General features: G+C 46.3%; 1 protein-coding gene across 1 annotated transcript; it reads left to right on the forward strand.

Moving 5' to 3' along the window:
- The first annotated feature begins 318 nt into the window (after window positions 1-318).
- On the forward strand, window positions 319-10,958 carry Prdx6 (peroxiredoxin 6). The gene is made up of 5 exons (XM_055624489.1): window positions 319-506; window positions 4,105-4,261; window positions 7,540-7,686; window positions 9,071-9,217; window positions 10,659-10,958. The coding sequence occupies exons 1-5, from the start codon at window positions 412-414 to the stop codon at window positions 10,785-10,787; spliced, it is 675 nt and encodes a 224-aa protein (XP_055480464.1). The 5' UTR covers window positions 319-411; the 3' UTR covers window positions 10,788-10,958.
- The last annotated feature ends 2,076 nt before the right edge of the window (window positions 10,959-13,034 follow it).

Genomic DNA, 13,034 nt, shown 5'->3' on the forward strand with positions numbered 1-13,034 from the left:
AAAAAAAAAAAAAAAAAAAAAAAAAAAAGGGGGGTGGCACCGCCAGCCCCCTCGGTTGGAAGTCTGATAGGGGTGGGAGTACTGGAGGCTCTGTGCTGCCTTCTACTTCGCCTAGAACATCTTTGCAGAGCCGCCAAACCCTACAAGCCCCGGCAATTCTACGAATTAAGCTCCGTTCCCTTCTCACTTGCCCTGCCCGCTCCACGTGAGGGACCGGAGCTGCCAGACTCGCGGTAGTCCCTCCCCTCCCCTCCCCTCCCCTCCCTCCCCCTTCCTTCCTTTCCCCACCTCGCCCCGCCCCGCCCCGCCCCCGGGCCCGCCCATTCGGCCCGAGCTGATCTAGGCTTCTCCTCCGGAGCCTGCTCGCTGCTGCGGCTGCGCCTCCCCGTCCGCCGTGTCACCGCCGCCGCCATGCCCGGAGGACTGCTTCTCGGGGACGAAGCCCCCAACTTTGAGGCCGACACCACCATCGGCCGCATCCGCTTCCACGATTACCTGGGAGACTCGTAAGTGGCCACCGCGTCGCCCGGCCAGGTGGCGGGTCCCCAGAGCTGCCTTCCCCGCCTCCGTTCTCCGCGCTGCGCTCGGCCGCGGCGCGCCGCTGGCTCACCCTTCACCGGTTCCCGCACGTGCCGGCCGCCGGGATCCCGCCGAGCATCACCGGGCGTTGCTGGGGACCTGTGACCTCTGCCGGCCCTGCGTGGATCACCAGATCCTTCCCTGACCCAGCGTGGCTGGGCCGGCGTGGGGAGGAGGTCCTTGCCGGGGACGGTTTGTAGTCCCTTTAGCCTGGTTTTGTAAACAGTGCTAACTTTGTTTTGAGGTCGGAACGAAAACCCGGGGGAGGTGGGGCGGGGGTGCTCCGGGTTGGAGGTCATTTCCTGGGACGTTTGCCCGGGGTCGCACTGCCCGCCCCCCCCCCCCCCCCCCCCCCCCGCTCTAGAATTTGCACCCTGCGGAAGGTGGGTGCCCACGGCGAAAGTTAAAAGCACACAGCTGCAGGTTAGGGTTGGGCCCGGCGTTATCTGAGCTCCTGCTTAACTTCGGGGAGTGGTATTTGAGGACTTCTGAAATTTTTTAAAAAACTACCGTGTGCCAGGTAAGTAGCCAGAAGACTTTTTGTCCAGAACCTCCTTCGGTGGTCAAAATAAGATTTTGCGTAACAGCCCTGGGAGGAACCTAGAACAAGTGTGGCGGTCATTCCAGAATAATCAACACTTTGAGGGAGGGGCTGTCCAGCGCCTGCGACCATTTTGCCACTGTGGGCCATTCCAAGGCTAGGACACGTGTACATGCCTACTTTGAGACTCTTTTGTTTCCCAGTGGTCCCCTCCCCCTCTGCCTTGCATCCAGCGCCGGGCCATAAGGGCTAGAAGTACACTGGTGTGGTCTCAGTTTCACAGCTCCTGAATGCACAAATTGTAAGGTGCTAAGTTTCTGTCAGCGAGTCACGGCTCCGTTGTGGTTCTGGAGTTTTCATGCCCCTACTACACTCTTAGGACTCTTGGGTTTGTATGTTTTGGGGAAGACGGTGCAGTTTTTGAAACTAATCCGTGATCAGGCAGGGAAGCTTTAGATTCGGGTGAGGATTTTTAACTTGGCATCCATTTTCCACCTACCAACTAAGGGAAAGCAGCTTTTAGAAGAGAATAGTAGGCTAGGAAGAAAGTTGCAGATGGAACTCTCAGAGCTTGCGGGAGAAGAGTCTGGAGATAAGCATGACTGCCAGCCTCACGTTCAGAACCTAGTGTTGACAGTTATCCAAGACCGCTGAAGGTTTGTTTACACAGTGTTCCTTCCCTTCCTGTCTGCAGCCCACACCCCCGGGAAATGGGAGGTCTTGCTGGAACTCTCCGTCTCTATAGATTAGAGATAAATAAGACTCCCAGAAGCACCTGTACTGTGAAGATAACTTCAGGGCAGGGGAGGGGGGAGGGTCGTTGTGATCGTTTATTGACCCAGATCTGATCTGAAATGTTCAGTGTCCGTGATGCACCCAGGTGCCTGTTATGCCAGCTAACCCAGTAGACAGATGGGAAGATCGTAGGTTCAAGGCCAACCTGGGTAACTTAGTGAGGCCCTGTCTCTAGAGAAAAACTTAAATAAGAAAATGAAGTAGCATCTTAGGAAGAGGAGGTGGATTTATGAGCAAACACACACAACAGCGTCCTTTGTGCCAGGGAGGCACGGTACACCTGCCACAACCAAGAAGGGCGTTTCCACCCTGTGCGTCATTATAATCCATGGAATTTGCCTAATTTTTTCCAAACTCCATTCTGTAGATGGTTTCAAGTCAAACTGCCAAATACAGGCTCAAATGCCCTTTGGAGGAAAAAAAAAATGATCTTTAAGATTACTCTAACCGTAACTAAAGGTTTTGGGTGTTGGGTGTATTTGCTTAGCTTAGCATGGTCTCTGTGAAGATACTCTGTGAAAAAGTATCTTTACAGTATTTCCCAGGGCTCCTCACTAATCAAAACACCTGCACCAGAGGTTTCTGGTAGAAGTAGGGGCCATTCTCTTAGGAAGAGGAAACCTTTTGTCCTTTGAAAATGGGGAAGGAAATGGCATAATTTAATTGAATTTCTGCAAAGAGTAGGGAAGACAGGCCAGGGCGAGACATTCTTGGAATACCTTGAGATAGATGTGACATAAAACTAGCTCCCCAACTGGACTCAGCAAAACATTTGCCTCACAATTTAAAAAAAAAAAAAAATCGAATTCATCATTCCTATAGCAGTACACAAAAGTAATGCCCTGTTCCATTTCTTTGCTGAAACTTTTATAGCCTTTCTCTTAAGTCTCATCTTAACCCCCATTGGTCCGTTTCCATAGAATCTAAGGCCTAAATGTCACAGCTAAATTAAATCTTGAAGGACATATGTCACCGTGCTAAAAACTGAACACTATCATCTCTTAACAATCTTCAAGTATTACCCAGTTCTTTCTTACCGTGGGGCCTTACATCCTTTTAAAAGAAGGCCTGGCCTTGCCTTGCCTTGCCTTGCCTTGCCGTGCCTTGCCTTGCCTTGCCTTGCCTTGCCTTGCCTTACCCCTGGGAGTTGAGCGCAGGAATAGGTAGAAGGCAGTAGCTTTGTCCGCTTTGTTCTTCATGCTCAGGGAAATATGCCAACCCGCAGTGACTAGGCCAGATTGAGCAATCTTCTGGTTTGGGACCTTGCCCCTGGATGGCTCAGGCAGTGGAAGTGTACAGGCCTGGGTGCTCAGTTTTCCTTTACGCTTGAAAGAACCGGATCTGTCACCAAGGAGAAGGGAATAGGACTCCCAAGTTTCTTGGAACTCACCTTGAGTTATCCTAAAAATCTGTACAACATTAACCTTAATCTTTACCTACGAACTGTAGATGTGGAAGTCCGCATTGTAGGGTATCTGTGTTTTCTACCTGCTTGGTCGAAAGTAAGAAAAGACTGCAACTGTTAAAAAGTGGTATTTTGTCATGGTGCAAATATGGGTGCCTTGTTTAACAAGTTAGATCAATTCGCTGGCTTTGTGAAGGATTTTATATCTACCTGCTTCCAGGAAGCCAAGTGCCAACCTAAATTTTTACCTACAAATTGAGGTTAGAGCCCTGCCTGTACTGAGTTACATAATCTGTTTATTATTGTAGTCACGCATCTTTGGATTTGGGGCATAATAGGCGCCCAAAATCAAGGTCTGTGCTAGAAAATAAACAAAAGGCCTAAGGAGTATTTCAATAGGGTGCCTGACTTGAATAGCACAAATTTTATTGACTGGAAAGGAGTTGCGTTACAGCTAGGTGTGATGGCTCTCTGAGTTCAAGGCCAGCCTGCTATTTTAGATTTAAAAAAAAAAAAGTGACACCCTAAAATGAATCCTTTTGAACGCTTCATCCTGAATATTATATATTTATATACATATATATAATTTTATATATCGATAAGTGTTTGAGCAGTCAACTTGGGCTTCTCTGGAGGCAAGGTTGGAACTAAAGAGTTTAAATGTCTTCATTATGTGCAGATAGTTTAAGGGAAGAAAAACTGTTTTAAATGCAGATAGCGACTGTTTCATTCTGCGTGGTAATGGTGACTGCCCACTCAGTTGTGACCCTCTTCTTCGTTCCAGATGGGGCATTCTCTTTTCCCACCCACGGGACTTTACCCCAGTGTGCACCACAGAGCTTGGCAGAGCTGCAAAGCTGGCGCCAGAGTTTGCCAAGAGGAATGTTAAGTTGATTGCTCTTTCAATAGACAGTGTTGAGGACCATTTTGCCTGGACCAAGGTATAGTCCTATGATCTGAGGTGTGTGTGTGTGTGTGTGTGTGTGTGTGTGTGTGTGTGTGTGTTATCCTTCCTTTCCTGTTCCCTCCCACACATTCCTTATAGCCTGACTATCTTCCAAGAGGCAATGTCTTAATTATGTGCTAGTGATTGGATTGCTGGCCACAGCTCCCTCCACAGCTTTGAACAGAGCCAGGCAGGACTACGGGACTTTAATCCCTACCCAGTCTGTGGGGAGAAGCAGCTGGAGGTAGAACTGTGCTTCAGTAATTGATAATTTAACCAACTATGCCTATCAAGTGTCTATAAGAATCCTAAGAGGTACAGTTCCATGATGTTCTTTATTGCCAAACCAGTGTGCTTACCTGGGGCACTGAGGCTCCATCCTGAAGTTTGTACGTCTGTTCATCTGCATTCTTTGTAAATGCATTTCCCTACATTCTGTAAGCTCCCAAGTTATAGTCCCAAAGGGAGGTGCATAAGAGTCCCAAATTTTTAGCCAGCTTGGAGCTTGTGATTGGTATCAAAATGGGGGTATCTTGTTTGGTCTGAGCCTTCTGTAGAATCTGATGCCACCTCGCCAGTTAGATAATGTCCAGGCTGAGTCGAATTGAAGACTCAGTGATAGTATACATTGCAGAACTGATTGGTTGCTGGAGGGAGAAATGCCTGTACACTTCCTGGTAACCAGAGATGTCACCGAAGTCTTTATGTTCCTTAGTAAGAGACTAGGAAAACCCACTTTGCTTTCCCCACCTCTGTATCGGAAGTATCAGTTGGCTTGCGCTTTGATTCTGAAGTCGCATTTACTTGAGAATATTTACTCTTAGCTACATAGAGTGGAACTTGGTTTCTGAGATAAGTGTACGCCCACCCTGGGTTCAGAGTTCACTAGTCAGCTGAAATCAAACTTCAACTTTATAGCGATGTCTGTGTTGTTCTCTCCAACAGTAGATTCCCAGTCACCGTCTTCCCTGATTTACCAGTAGCCTTCCGCCCAGTTGATCTCTCTGAACCCTGCTCTCCTGGCGTTCAGGACGCTGCCTCCAGCTAGCCATGCTTAGAATTGTTTTTTCCTTTTCTCCGAGTTCCTAAGTTGTGCTGAAGTTGACCAGAACCTATTTCATGGCCTGCTTCTCCCTTTCTATCTGTACTCTCTCCCTTGGTGTGCTCTTCCACTTGCCAAGATAAGCTAAAGAGAACATCCACGAGCTGTTTCTCAGAATCCCATCTCAGTCTGCACTCTCCCCTGGCCTCCGTTCAGTAAAACACACCACCTTGGCACCTCCTGAGGGATATCCAGACACGTTAAACCGAGTGTGTCTAAAATTGGACCCCGTTATTTCTTCCAAGATTTTATTCATCTCGGCTAATAGCAGCTACATTTCTGGAGTTGTTAAGTTGAGGCTCCAGAGCCATTCTTAACTCCTTGTGTTTTCACAGCTTCTGTCTGGTTTATCCACACAAACTCACAGGCACTCTGTATTAAATACTTCCATCTGCCTTGCCTATAGTGCTTTTGGCGTTTTACCTCAAGTGGCGCCTCGTTAAAACCCTTCTTTTTGTCTTCATCTGAAATTATAATGCCTGATCATGCTTCATACCTCCTCTTTAGCGCTTGTCACTGTCTAAATCTCTGCATGTGGCTCATCTAGCCCCTATGTTCTTCCCTCTTGGAGTGGGGCCCAGCAGGAATAAGCTTTAGCTCACTGCTGCAGAAGCACTTGGTACAGTTGGTGTTTGTTGAATGAGTGGATTGAAATTGTCTGCTTTGGACAAAATTATTTACAGGTATTTGGATATGACGCTTTAACTGACTTCGCTACAGTATACCACATAAGGCCTACCATTTGTGCGTGGGTACTGAGCACTGCCGATCACATACAACTGAGTAAAAGCTGGCATTAAAAGCTGGTATGTGAGCTGGTCCACATCCCATGGCCATTTCACATCAATTAATCCTCAGCGTCTAGGCTGGAAGGGTGATGGGTAGGATAATAAGGGTTGTCGTCTTCCCTGGGGTGTATTTTTTCACCCTGCACACCTTGACAGTGACTGGTGACTGGCCTTCCCTTGGCTGCCTCACAGGCAGTTTCTCTTTAGAGCTCCTTACTCTAAGCTGCTTTTGTAAGTGAGTATTGGAGTGGCTTGCTGCACCTCCCCCAGGTGAAAAAGAGATCCATGTCGTCTGAACCTCAATATTCTTTCTGTGCCAGTGGCAAAGAGTGAGGTTGTCCTGACTTAAGGTAAAATAAATACAAAATAATGTGGCTCTTTGGTGTCTGAGTATAATGTCCTGTCAGCTAAACACGTGACAAGGTCAAGAATTAGTGTATACCAATATTAACATATAGCCATGTACAGTAATGTCTATTAATATCAAAATATAAATTGCAGATTGCCAAAAGAGTTCAAAGCTCATTGTTACATAACACCTCTAAATATAGGAACATACCTGGGTTCATTTTATCTGCCTTAGACATTTCCAAAATTGTGTTTCTCTGAAATAGAAAACAAGCCCAAACGTCCAAAAGCAGTGCCAGCTTTGACATATAACTGATTACATAGGAAAGTTCCAGATGTCCTGGTAGGAAACCGTATTGGCTTTTCTTTAGCTGCTGACTAGATAATAGTCAGCTAGTGACTGACAACAAAAGGTGATTTCGGGTAATAAAATCAATGAAGATCAAATTTTTTGCTGTTCATTCCAGAGTTTGTCACCTTTATCTCCTCTCATCCCTAAAGAAATTTGAAACGGTTTCAAATCTGCCATCCTATCAACCCCGTTTCCAGGCTGATGAGCTTCACATGAGTAATAAACACACCTTTTTCTAATATTAAATGCACTCTCCTGTCACTTCTAACCCCCTTGGTTTGCTTCCTCACTGTCCCACAGTAGATGATGCATGGACTTGCCTACATGTCTCTCCTCCCCAAAATGCCTTGCTCTTCCAAGTGAAAAGTCTCACCTGTCTTTCAAAGCCCAGGTAGACATTACACTCCTTTCTTGAGGCCTTCCCTCGCTCCTCAGTCCTAGAAGTTTAAAGAGAGTTCAGTGTGGAGAGGGCTTTGGCTTATGAATACCATACCCTGCAAATATCCCTTTGAGCTGATAAATTGCCATGAGAAGTGTCTGGTCATGCAGCTTACGAAAGTTCCTTAGAGAACATTATTGTGATGATGGTTCCTCAGCTATCAAAGAGATGCTTCCCAGCTGATGAAATGCAGAGAACCACGTCAGGTTTAAGATTTTCTCTCTCCCTTGTTCCTCTGTTTCAGGACATCAATGCTTACAATGGCAACGATCCCACAGAGAAGTTTCCATTTCCCATCATCGATGATAAGAACAGGGACATTGCTATCCTTCTAGGCATGTTGGATCCAGCTGAGAAGGATGAAAAGGGCATGCCCGTGACAGCCCGTGTGGTGAGTCCTCACAGCCCCATGTAAATGCTTGAGCCAGCGCAAGGAAATGGAGGACTATGCGGTTATGAAAGAGCTATGTGCCGGTGTCCTTCATTATGTGCTGATGCAGAGTGCCTGAAATATTCAGCTAACATGTCTGTTTAATCCGTAGCTGTTGAGTATCTACAGGTTAATTTATAGTACATCCAAAGCTGTTCTCTAGAGCTAAAAAATCTTACCTGTTTTATCTCCTGCCAGCCATCTTTAAAGCAGCTCTTGACAGGACGATCCAGAATGTTATTGTTCTGTCATTTACTCACTGGGGAACAAGCCTGAGCTCCTGTAATACAGAGCTGTTTGAGGCCCCATACCAGCTCACACTAGGAATCTGCTCGTGATAACCATCTAGGTAATCACCAGGGGACCTAGTACATCTCCCTGAGGCTTGTCCCTGAAAATTTGATTACAGTTTCTTTCTTTATGGAATAGCAAACTTTGATGTGCACATAGAAAAGAGAGTGGCCTGTGTCCCAGACAGAACCTTGTCCATCCTTCCACTTCTTTGTTGTGTTTCTGGTTTTTTTGTGGTTTTGTTTTTTGTTTTTTTTGTTGTTGTTGCATCTCTGAATAGCTTTGAATCAGGCCTTAAAACAATGGACCCCCAAAGAATTAAAATTTCTCCAGGAATCTTGCTCTAGAATGGAAAGTCTAAGGCATCCACCATTTGGACAGCTGAGTAAATGGACATGTGCATGTTTCTGTTCCATCTCTGCTGTAACACTGTTACAGTGGAGCAGCTTAGCAGATGAGAGCACTTGCCGCCAGACCTGAGGATCTGGGATTGGATTCCTGGAACCCACGAGGTCCAGGAAGAGAACCAACTCCTGCAAGCTAACCTCTGACCTCCACTCTTATGGTGGCATGTGTTTACACCCACACCCTCACACACAAAAACAACTTTAAAAAAAAAAAATTATAGAATTGTCAGAGCAGTGGTTCTCAACCTGTGGGTCATGACCCCTTCAGGGTCTAACAACCCTTTCACAGGGGTTACGTATCCTATCCTGCATCTCGATGTTTACATTATGATTCATAACAGTAGCAAAATTACAGTTGTGTAGTAACAACAAAATAATTTTATGGCTGGCGGTCCCTGCAACATGAGGAACTGTATTAAAGGGTAAGCTTGCAAACCACTGTGTTGGAGAAAGGATGGGCAGACTAGGAGGAGTCTGTCCCTGGTCTGGCTACCCTGTAAGGAAGTCTGTTTTTCTTTCCCAGTTCTATTTTCTTCCTCTCTTGGGCCAGGGGGAAATGAGGCATTAAACTCATGAACCTGAATGTCCAGTAAGAGCTTTACCGACTCGTGTACTGAGGAAACCCCTCCTGTCCGTGTGCTCCACAGGTGTTTATTTTTGGCCCTGACAAGAAACTGAAGCTGTCGATCCTCTACCCAGCCACCACAGGCAGGAACTTCGATGAGATTCTCAGAGTGGTTGACTCCCTCCAGCTGACGGCGACAAAGCGGGTTGCCACCCCAGTTGATTGGAAGGTAAAAGTTGCTCAAGAACTAGGAGCCCAGGTTGCCCGAAAGGTCCGAAGGACGGTCTGTCATGGCCGCCTGCAGGAGCTGGGTGTGGTGTGCCAGGAGGATGTGTTTAAGAGATCGTTTACGCTGTATGTATCAAAACACAAACTCTGGGTTTTGCTAACCCTTGTGTAATTCCAATACATCAGTCACAATGATCCCTTTTTCATCTAGAAGTTGAACATCCCTAATCCAAAAATCCTAGATCCACAGTGCTCCAAAATTCAACGGAGATATGCACATATTCTTTATCCAAAAATGCCTAAATATGAAACGCTTCCTTCTTTTCTAGATACAGGATAGTCAATATTTACAAAATTAAAAAAAAAAAATCTTTCATTTAACCATTACCTGATATAAGAAAAATATTTAGAACATTCCTGGAACGCAATGGAACTTGTTGTAATCCTTGCACCCCAGAGGCGGGGGCTGGAGGATCACAAGTTCAGGCTCAGCTTATGCGGGTCCTGTCCCAAAAGATCAGGAAGAAAGAAGAAAAGCTTAATTAGCTGTTTCACCTCTGTCATGGTGGCTGTGTAAGCGTTGGTGTACTGATGTTAGAACATTTTATTCTCTAAGCTCCAACCTTTTAAATATACAGTCTTTGAAACTTGCTCAGAAGTGAGTGTGGGCGGGGGGGGGGGTGAGAAAGAGTCTCATGGTCTCATATAGCCCTTGCTGGCCTGAAAACTCACCAGTTGCCAAGAATGACCTTGAGTTTCTGATCCTCTTGTTTCTACTAAGTGTCAGGATCTCAATCGTGTGTCACCATGCCCAGTTTTACATAGTCCTGGGGCCCGAACCCAGGGCTTCATGCATGCCAAGCAAGCAGTCTGCTGTCCGAGTTAATCCCTGCACCTACTCCTTTTAAAAATAGGAGTTTGGTATTTATCATAGACTGGCCCTCGACTCTTAATCTCCTGCCACAGTCTTTATTAGGCTGAGATCTACAGACATGCACTGCCACACCAAGATTGTTCATAAACTTTTAGTACCTAAGAAATAAATAAGACCTATAAATAAGCAAATAAATAAGATAATAAACCAAGCGCCTCTTAGTGTTACTTTATAACCTGAGTACAGGGTTTTGATGAGAGAGAGTGAGTCTAGTCTGACCTAATCCACTAGGATCTGTAAACCAAGGGGTAGGTTTTTAATTAAACGTTAAGGTGTGGCCAGCGAGGATGGGCTTTAAAACAGGACTGTTTATATTTACAATGGGGAAATACTTAACTAACAAACATGTCAAATCAGTTTGTAAAACCAAAGTAAGTTTCTCAAAGAGAGAATAAAGCATACTTGCTTACTTTCATTACCACCTTCATTCACGACATAATTAATTCTTAAAGACCTTTTTTCCATTACTGTAAGATTGAATGACACCATTCTTAATGTCTCCCAACAGGAAGGAGATAGTGTGATGGTCCTTCCCACCATCCCCGAAGACGAAGCCAAACAACTTTTCCCTAAAGGAGTCTTCACCAAAGAGCTCCCATCTGGCAAAAAATACCTCCGTTATACCCCCCAGCCTTAAGTCTTTGTGGGAGTTGGGTCTGCCACTGCTCTCCCAGCACGGTGTACCTGAGGAGGCCAGCTGACAGTCACGTGTCCTCACAGCAGTTCCGTAGAAACATCCCAGTGTGATCACAGCCGAAGTCGTTAGGTCACTATACTACTGGCTCATTAAATGGAAATGGCACCAAAACTTTCTCGGGGTTCTTTTCTGTGTGCCTTCACCAGCATTCTGTCCCTCTGTCCATCTCCAGGCCCTGCTGCCTGGCTTTCCTGGACACACATTCTGTACTGGAGACTCAGATCTTGTTAGGTCTGTGAGAATGTGTGATCGATAAGGTAGTGTCAGGTGGTGGTAGAGGAAGCTCGCTCCACTCCATTGTAGAAAGGTTATCAGAACCTTCTGTAGCTTTTCAGACTGAATCTGCTGTTGCCCATTTTGGAGAGCACTAAAATGGGGGTGGGGGCTTTCAATTCCGTACTTTTAGTCAATAAAATGGGAACAGCACAAGGAGAGTTCTTTATAAGAAATCTGTAGTGAGTTTCTATTAAAGCAAGATAAAAGCGGCCTTTTTTTTTTTTTTTTTTTTTTTTTTTTGCCTCCCAGGGAGGGAAGTGCACCCAAGGGTATGAGCAAGACAGAGCATGTAACTCCTGGCATTTCCATGTCTGCTCTTATGATATGTGCATGTGAAGACAGGCGGTGACAGAATGTTATAGCACTAAGCTGGCCTAGTGGGTTGCCATTTTCAAAATTTTGCTTTTCAGAGTTCAGCAAATAAAATCTTTGTTTAAACTGGATCAGAAAATTGTGTTGTCACATCTTGAAGTACTAGCTTAGACTCATACCCTAAGGGACAGGGACACACTTCCCTCTTAACTAGGATTGGCACAGCTGTCCTTCCCAAACATAAATCAAATTTCATGTGAAGTGTGCCACCAAAGGACAGGATTCCCGTATGTATGCTGGGCCACTTTGCTGGGTCCTGTTTTCCTAATCTTGTGAGTAGGTATGCAGATCACAACCTTCTAACTCAGTGGTTCTCAACCTGGGGTTCCAACAACCCTTTCAGGGGTCAATGGCTGGGGGTCACCACCACGTAAACTGTATTAAAGGGTCACAGCATTGGGAAGGTTGAGAACCTTTCCTGTAATGGTTAGAGTATCTTAATGTGGGGCTTAAAAATCAGAACTTTGAGATGGTGATTTTTCTACTCTGAACTGAATGGTTTCTCTCCAGCTTATATGTAATGCTACTAAGTCAGGGTAGGGAGGCATGTGTGGGTCTGCATTGTAACCAAGATACCATGACAGGGTGGCTTGAGCAGTAGATGTGTATTTCTGGGTGTCAAGCTAGAGTATTTTTATTTTTACTTATTTTACATCCCAGTCATTGCCTCCTCCCTCTTCTTACGGTCCCACCCTCCTTGTTTCCCCTATCCCCACTCCCCTGCTCAGAGAAGGGGATCCCCTTGCCTCCCACCCACCCAGTAGCCACCTCCTTTGTGGCCTGGTGAGGTAGCCCTTCCAGGGGGCAGTGATCACAAAGCAGGCAACAGAGTCCATGTGAAAGACAGCCCGCGTTCCTCTTACTCGGGAACCTATATGAGGACTGAGCTATCTGTGTAAGGGTCCTAGGTCCAATCCATGCCTAGGCCCTGGTTAGTTGGCTCTGTTGGTCTTCTTATGGACCTCCTATCCCCCCTCGGTCCTTCTAAACAACCCCCCCCCACTCTTCTACAAGACTCCCTGCCCTCCTCCCAGGGGTTGTAGGTCTCTGCATCTGTTTGCATCAGCTGCTGGGTGATGCCACTCGGAGGACAGCTATGCTAGGCTCCTATCTGGACCCATTGCGGAGTGGCAACCATGTCAGGGGTTGGCTGGCTCCCCCCATAGGGGGTAGACTCACAGTCTCGGGTTAGGCCAGACATTGGTTGGACATTTTCTCAATCTCTGCTTTATTTCTGTCCCAGCACATCTTGTAGGCAGGGTATATTCTGGGTCAAAGTTTCTGGGAGTGGGTTGGTGTCCCCCACCCTCCACTAGGAGTCTAGTAAGGCTTGGGTAACTCAATTGATAAGACTCCTGACCCTTAACTGAGAAGCTGGGGAGTCTTAAGGTCAAGGCAGTAGTGGATCTGGGTCCTCTCCCTACCAATTAGGTACCTCACTGCTCACTCTCCTCCCTTAAACATTTGCCTAGTTTGGTCCTTGCTTTCCATGGGAAGTCTGACTTCCAATTCCTGTTGAACACGTTTTTAAATGCCTTG

This window comes from Psammomys obesus, unplaced genomic scaffold (genome assembly GCF_907164565.1).
Source record: "Psammomys obesus unplaced genomic scaffold, mPsaObe1.curated_primary_1811, whole genome shotgun sequence".
NCBI lineage: Eukaryota > Metazoa > Chordata > Mammalia > Rodentia > Muridae > Psammomys > Psammomys obesus.

Excerpts from the sequence above, each read along its gene's own strand:
- Prdx6 (XM_055624489.1), top strand. The coding sequence starts at position 412 with ATGCCCGGAGGACTGCTTCTCGGGGACGAAGCCCCCAACTTTGAGGCC. Across the intron at positions 507-4,104 it reads CACGATTACCTGGGAGACTC|ATGGGGCATTCTCTTTTCCC; the intron begins GTAAGTGGCCAC and ends TCTTCGTTCCAG. Across the intron at positions 9,218-10,658 it reads CCACCCCAGTTGATTGGAAG|GAAGGAGATAGTGTGATGGT; the intron begins GTAAAAGTTGCT and ends GTCTCCCAACAG.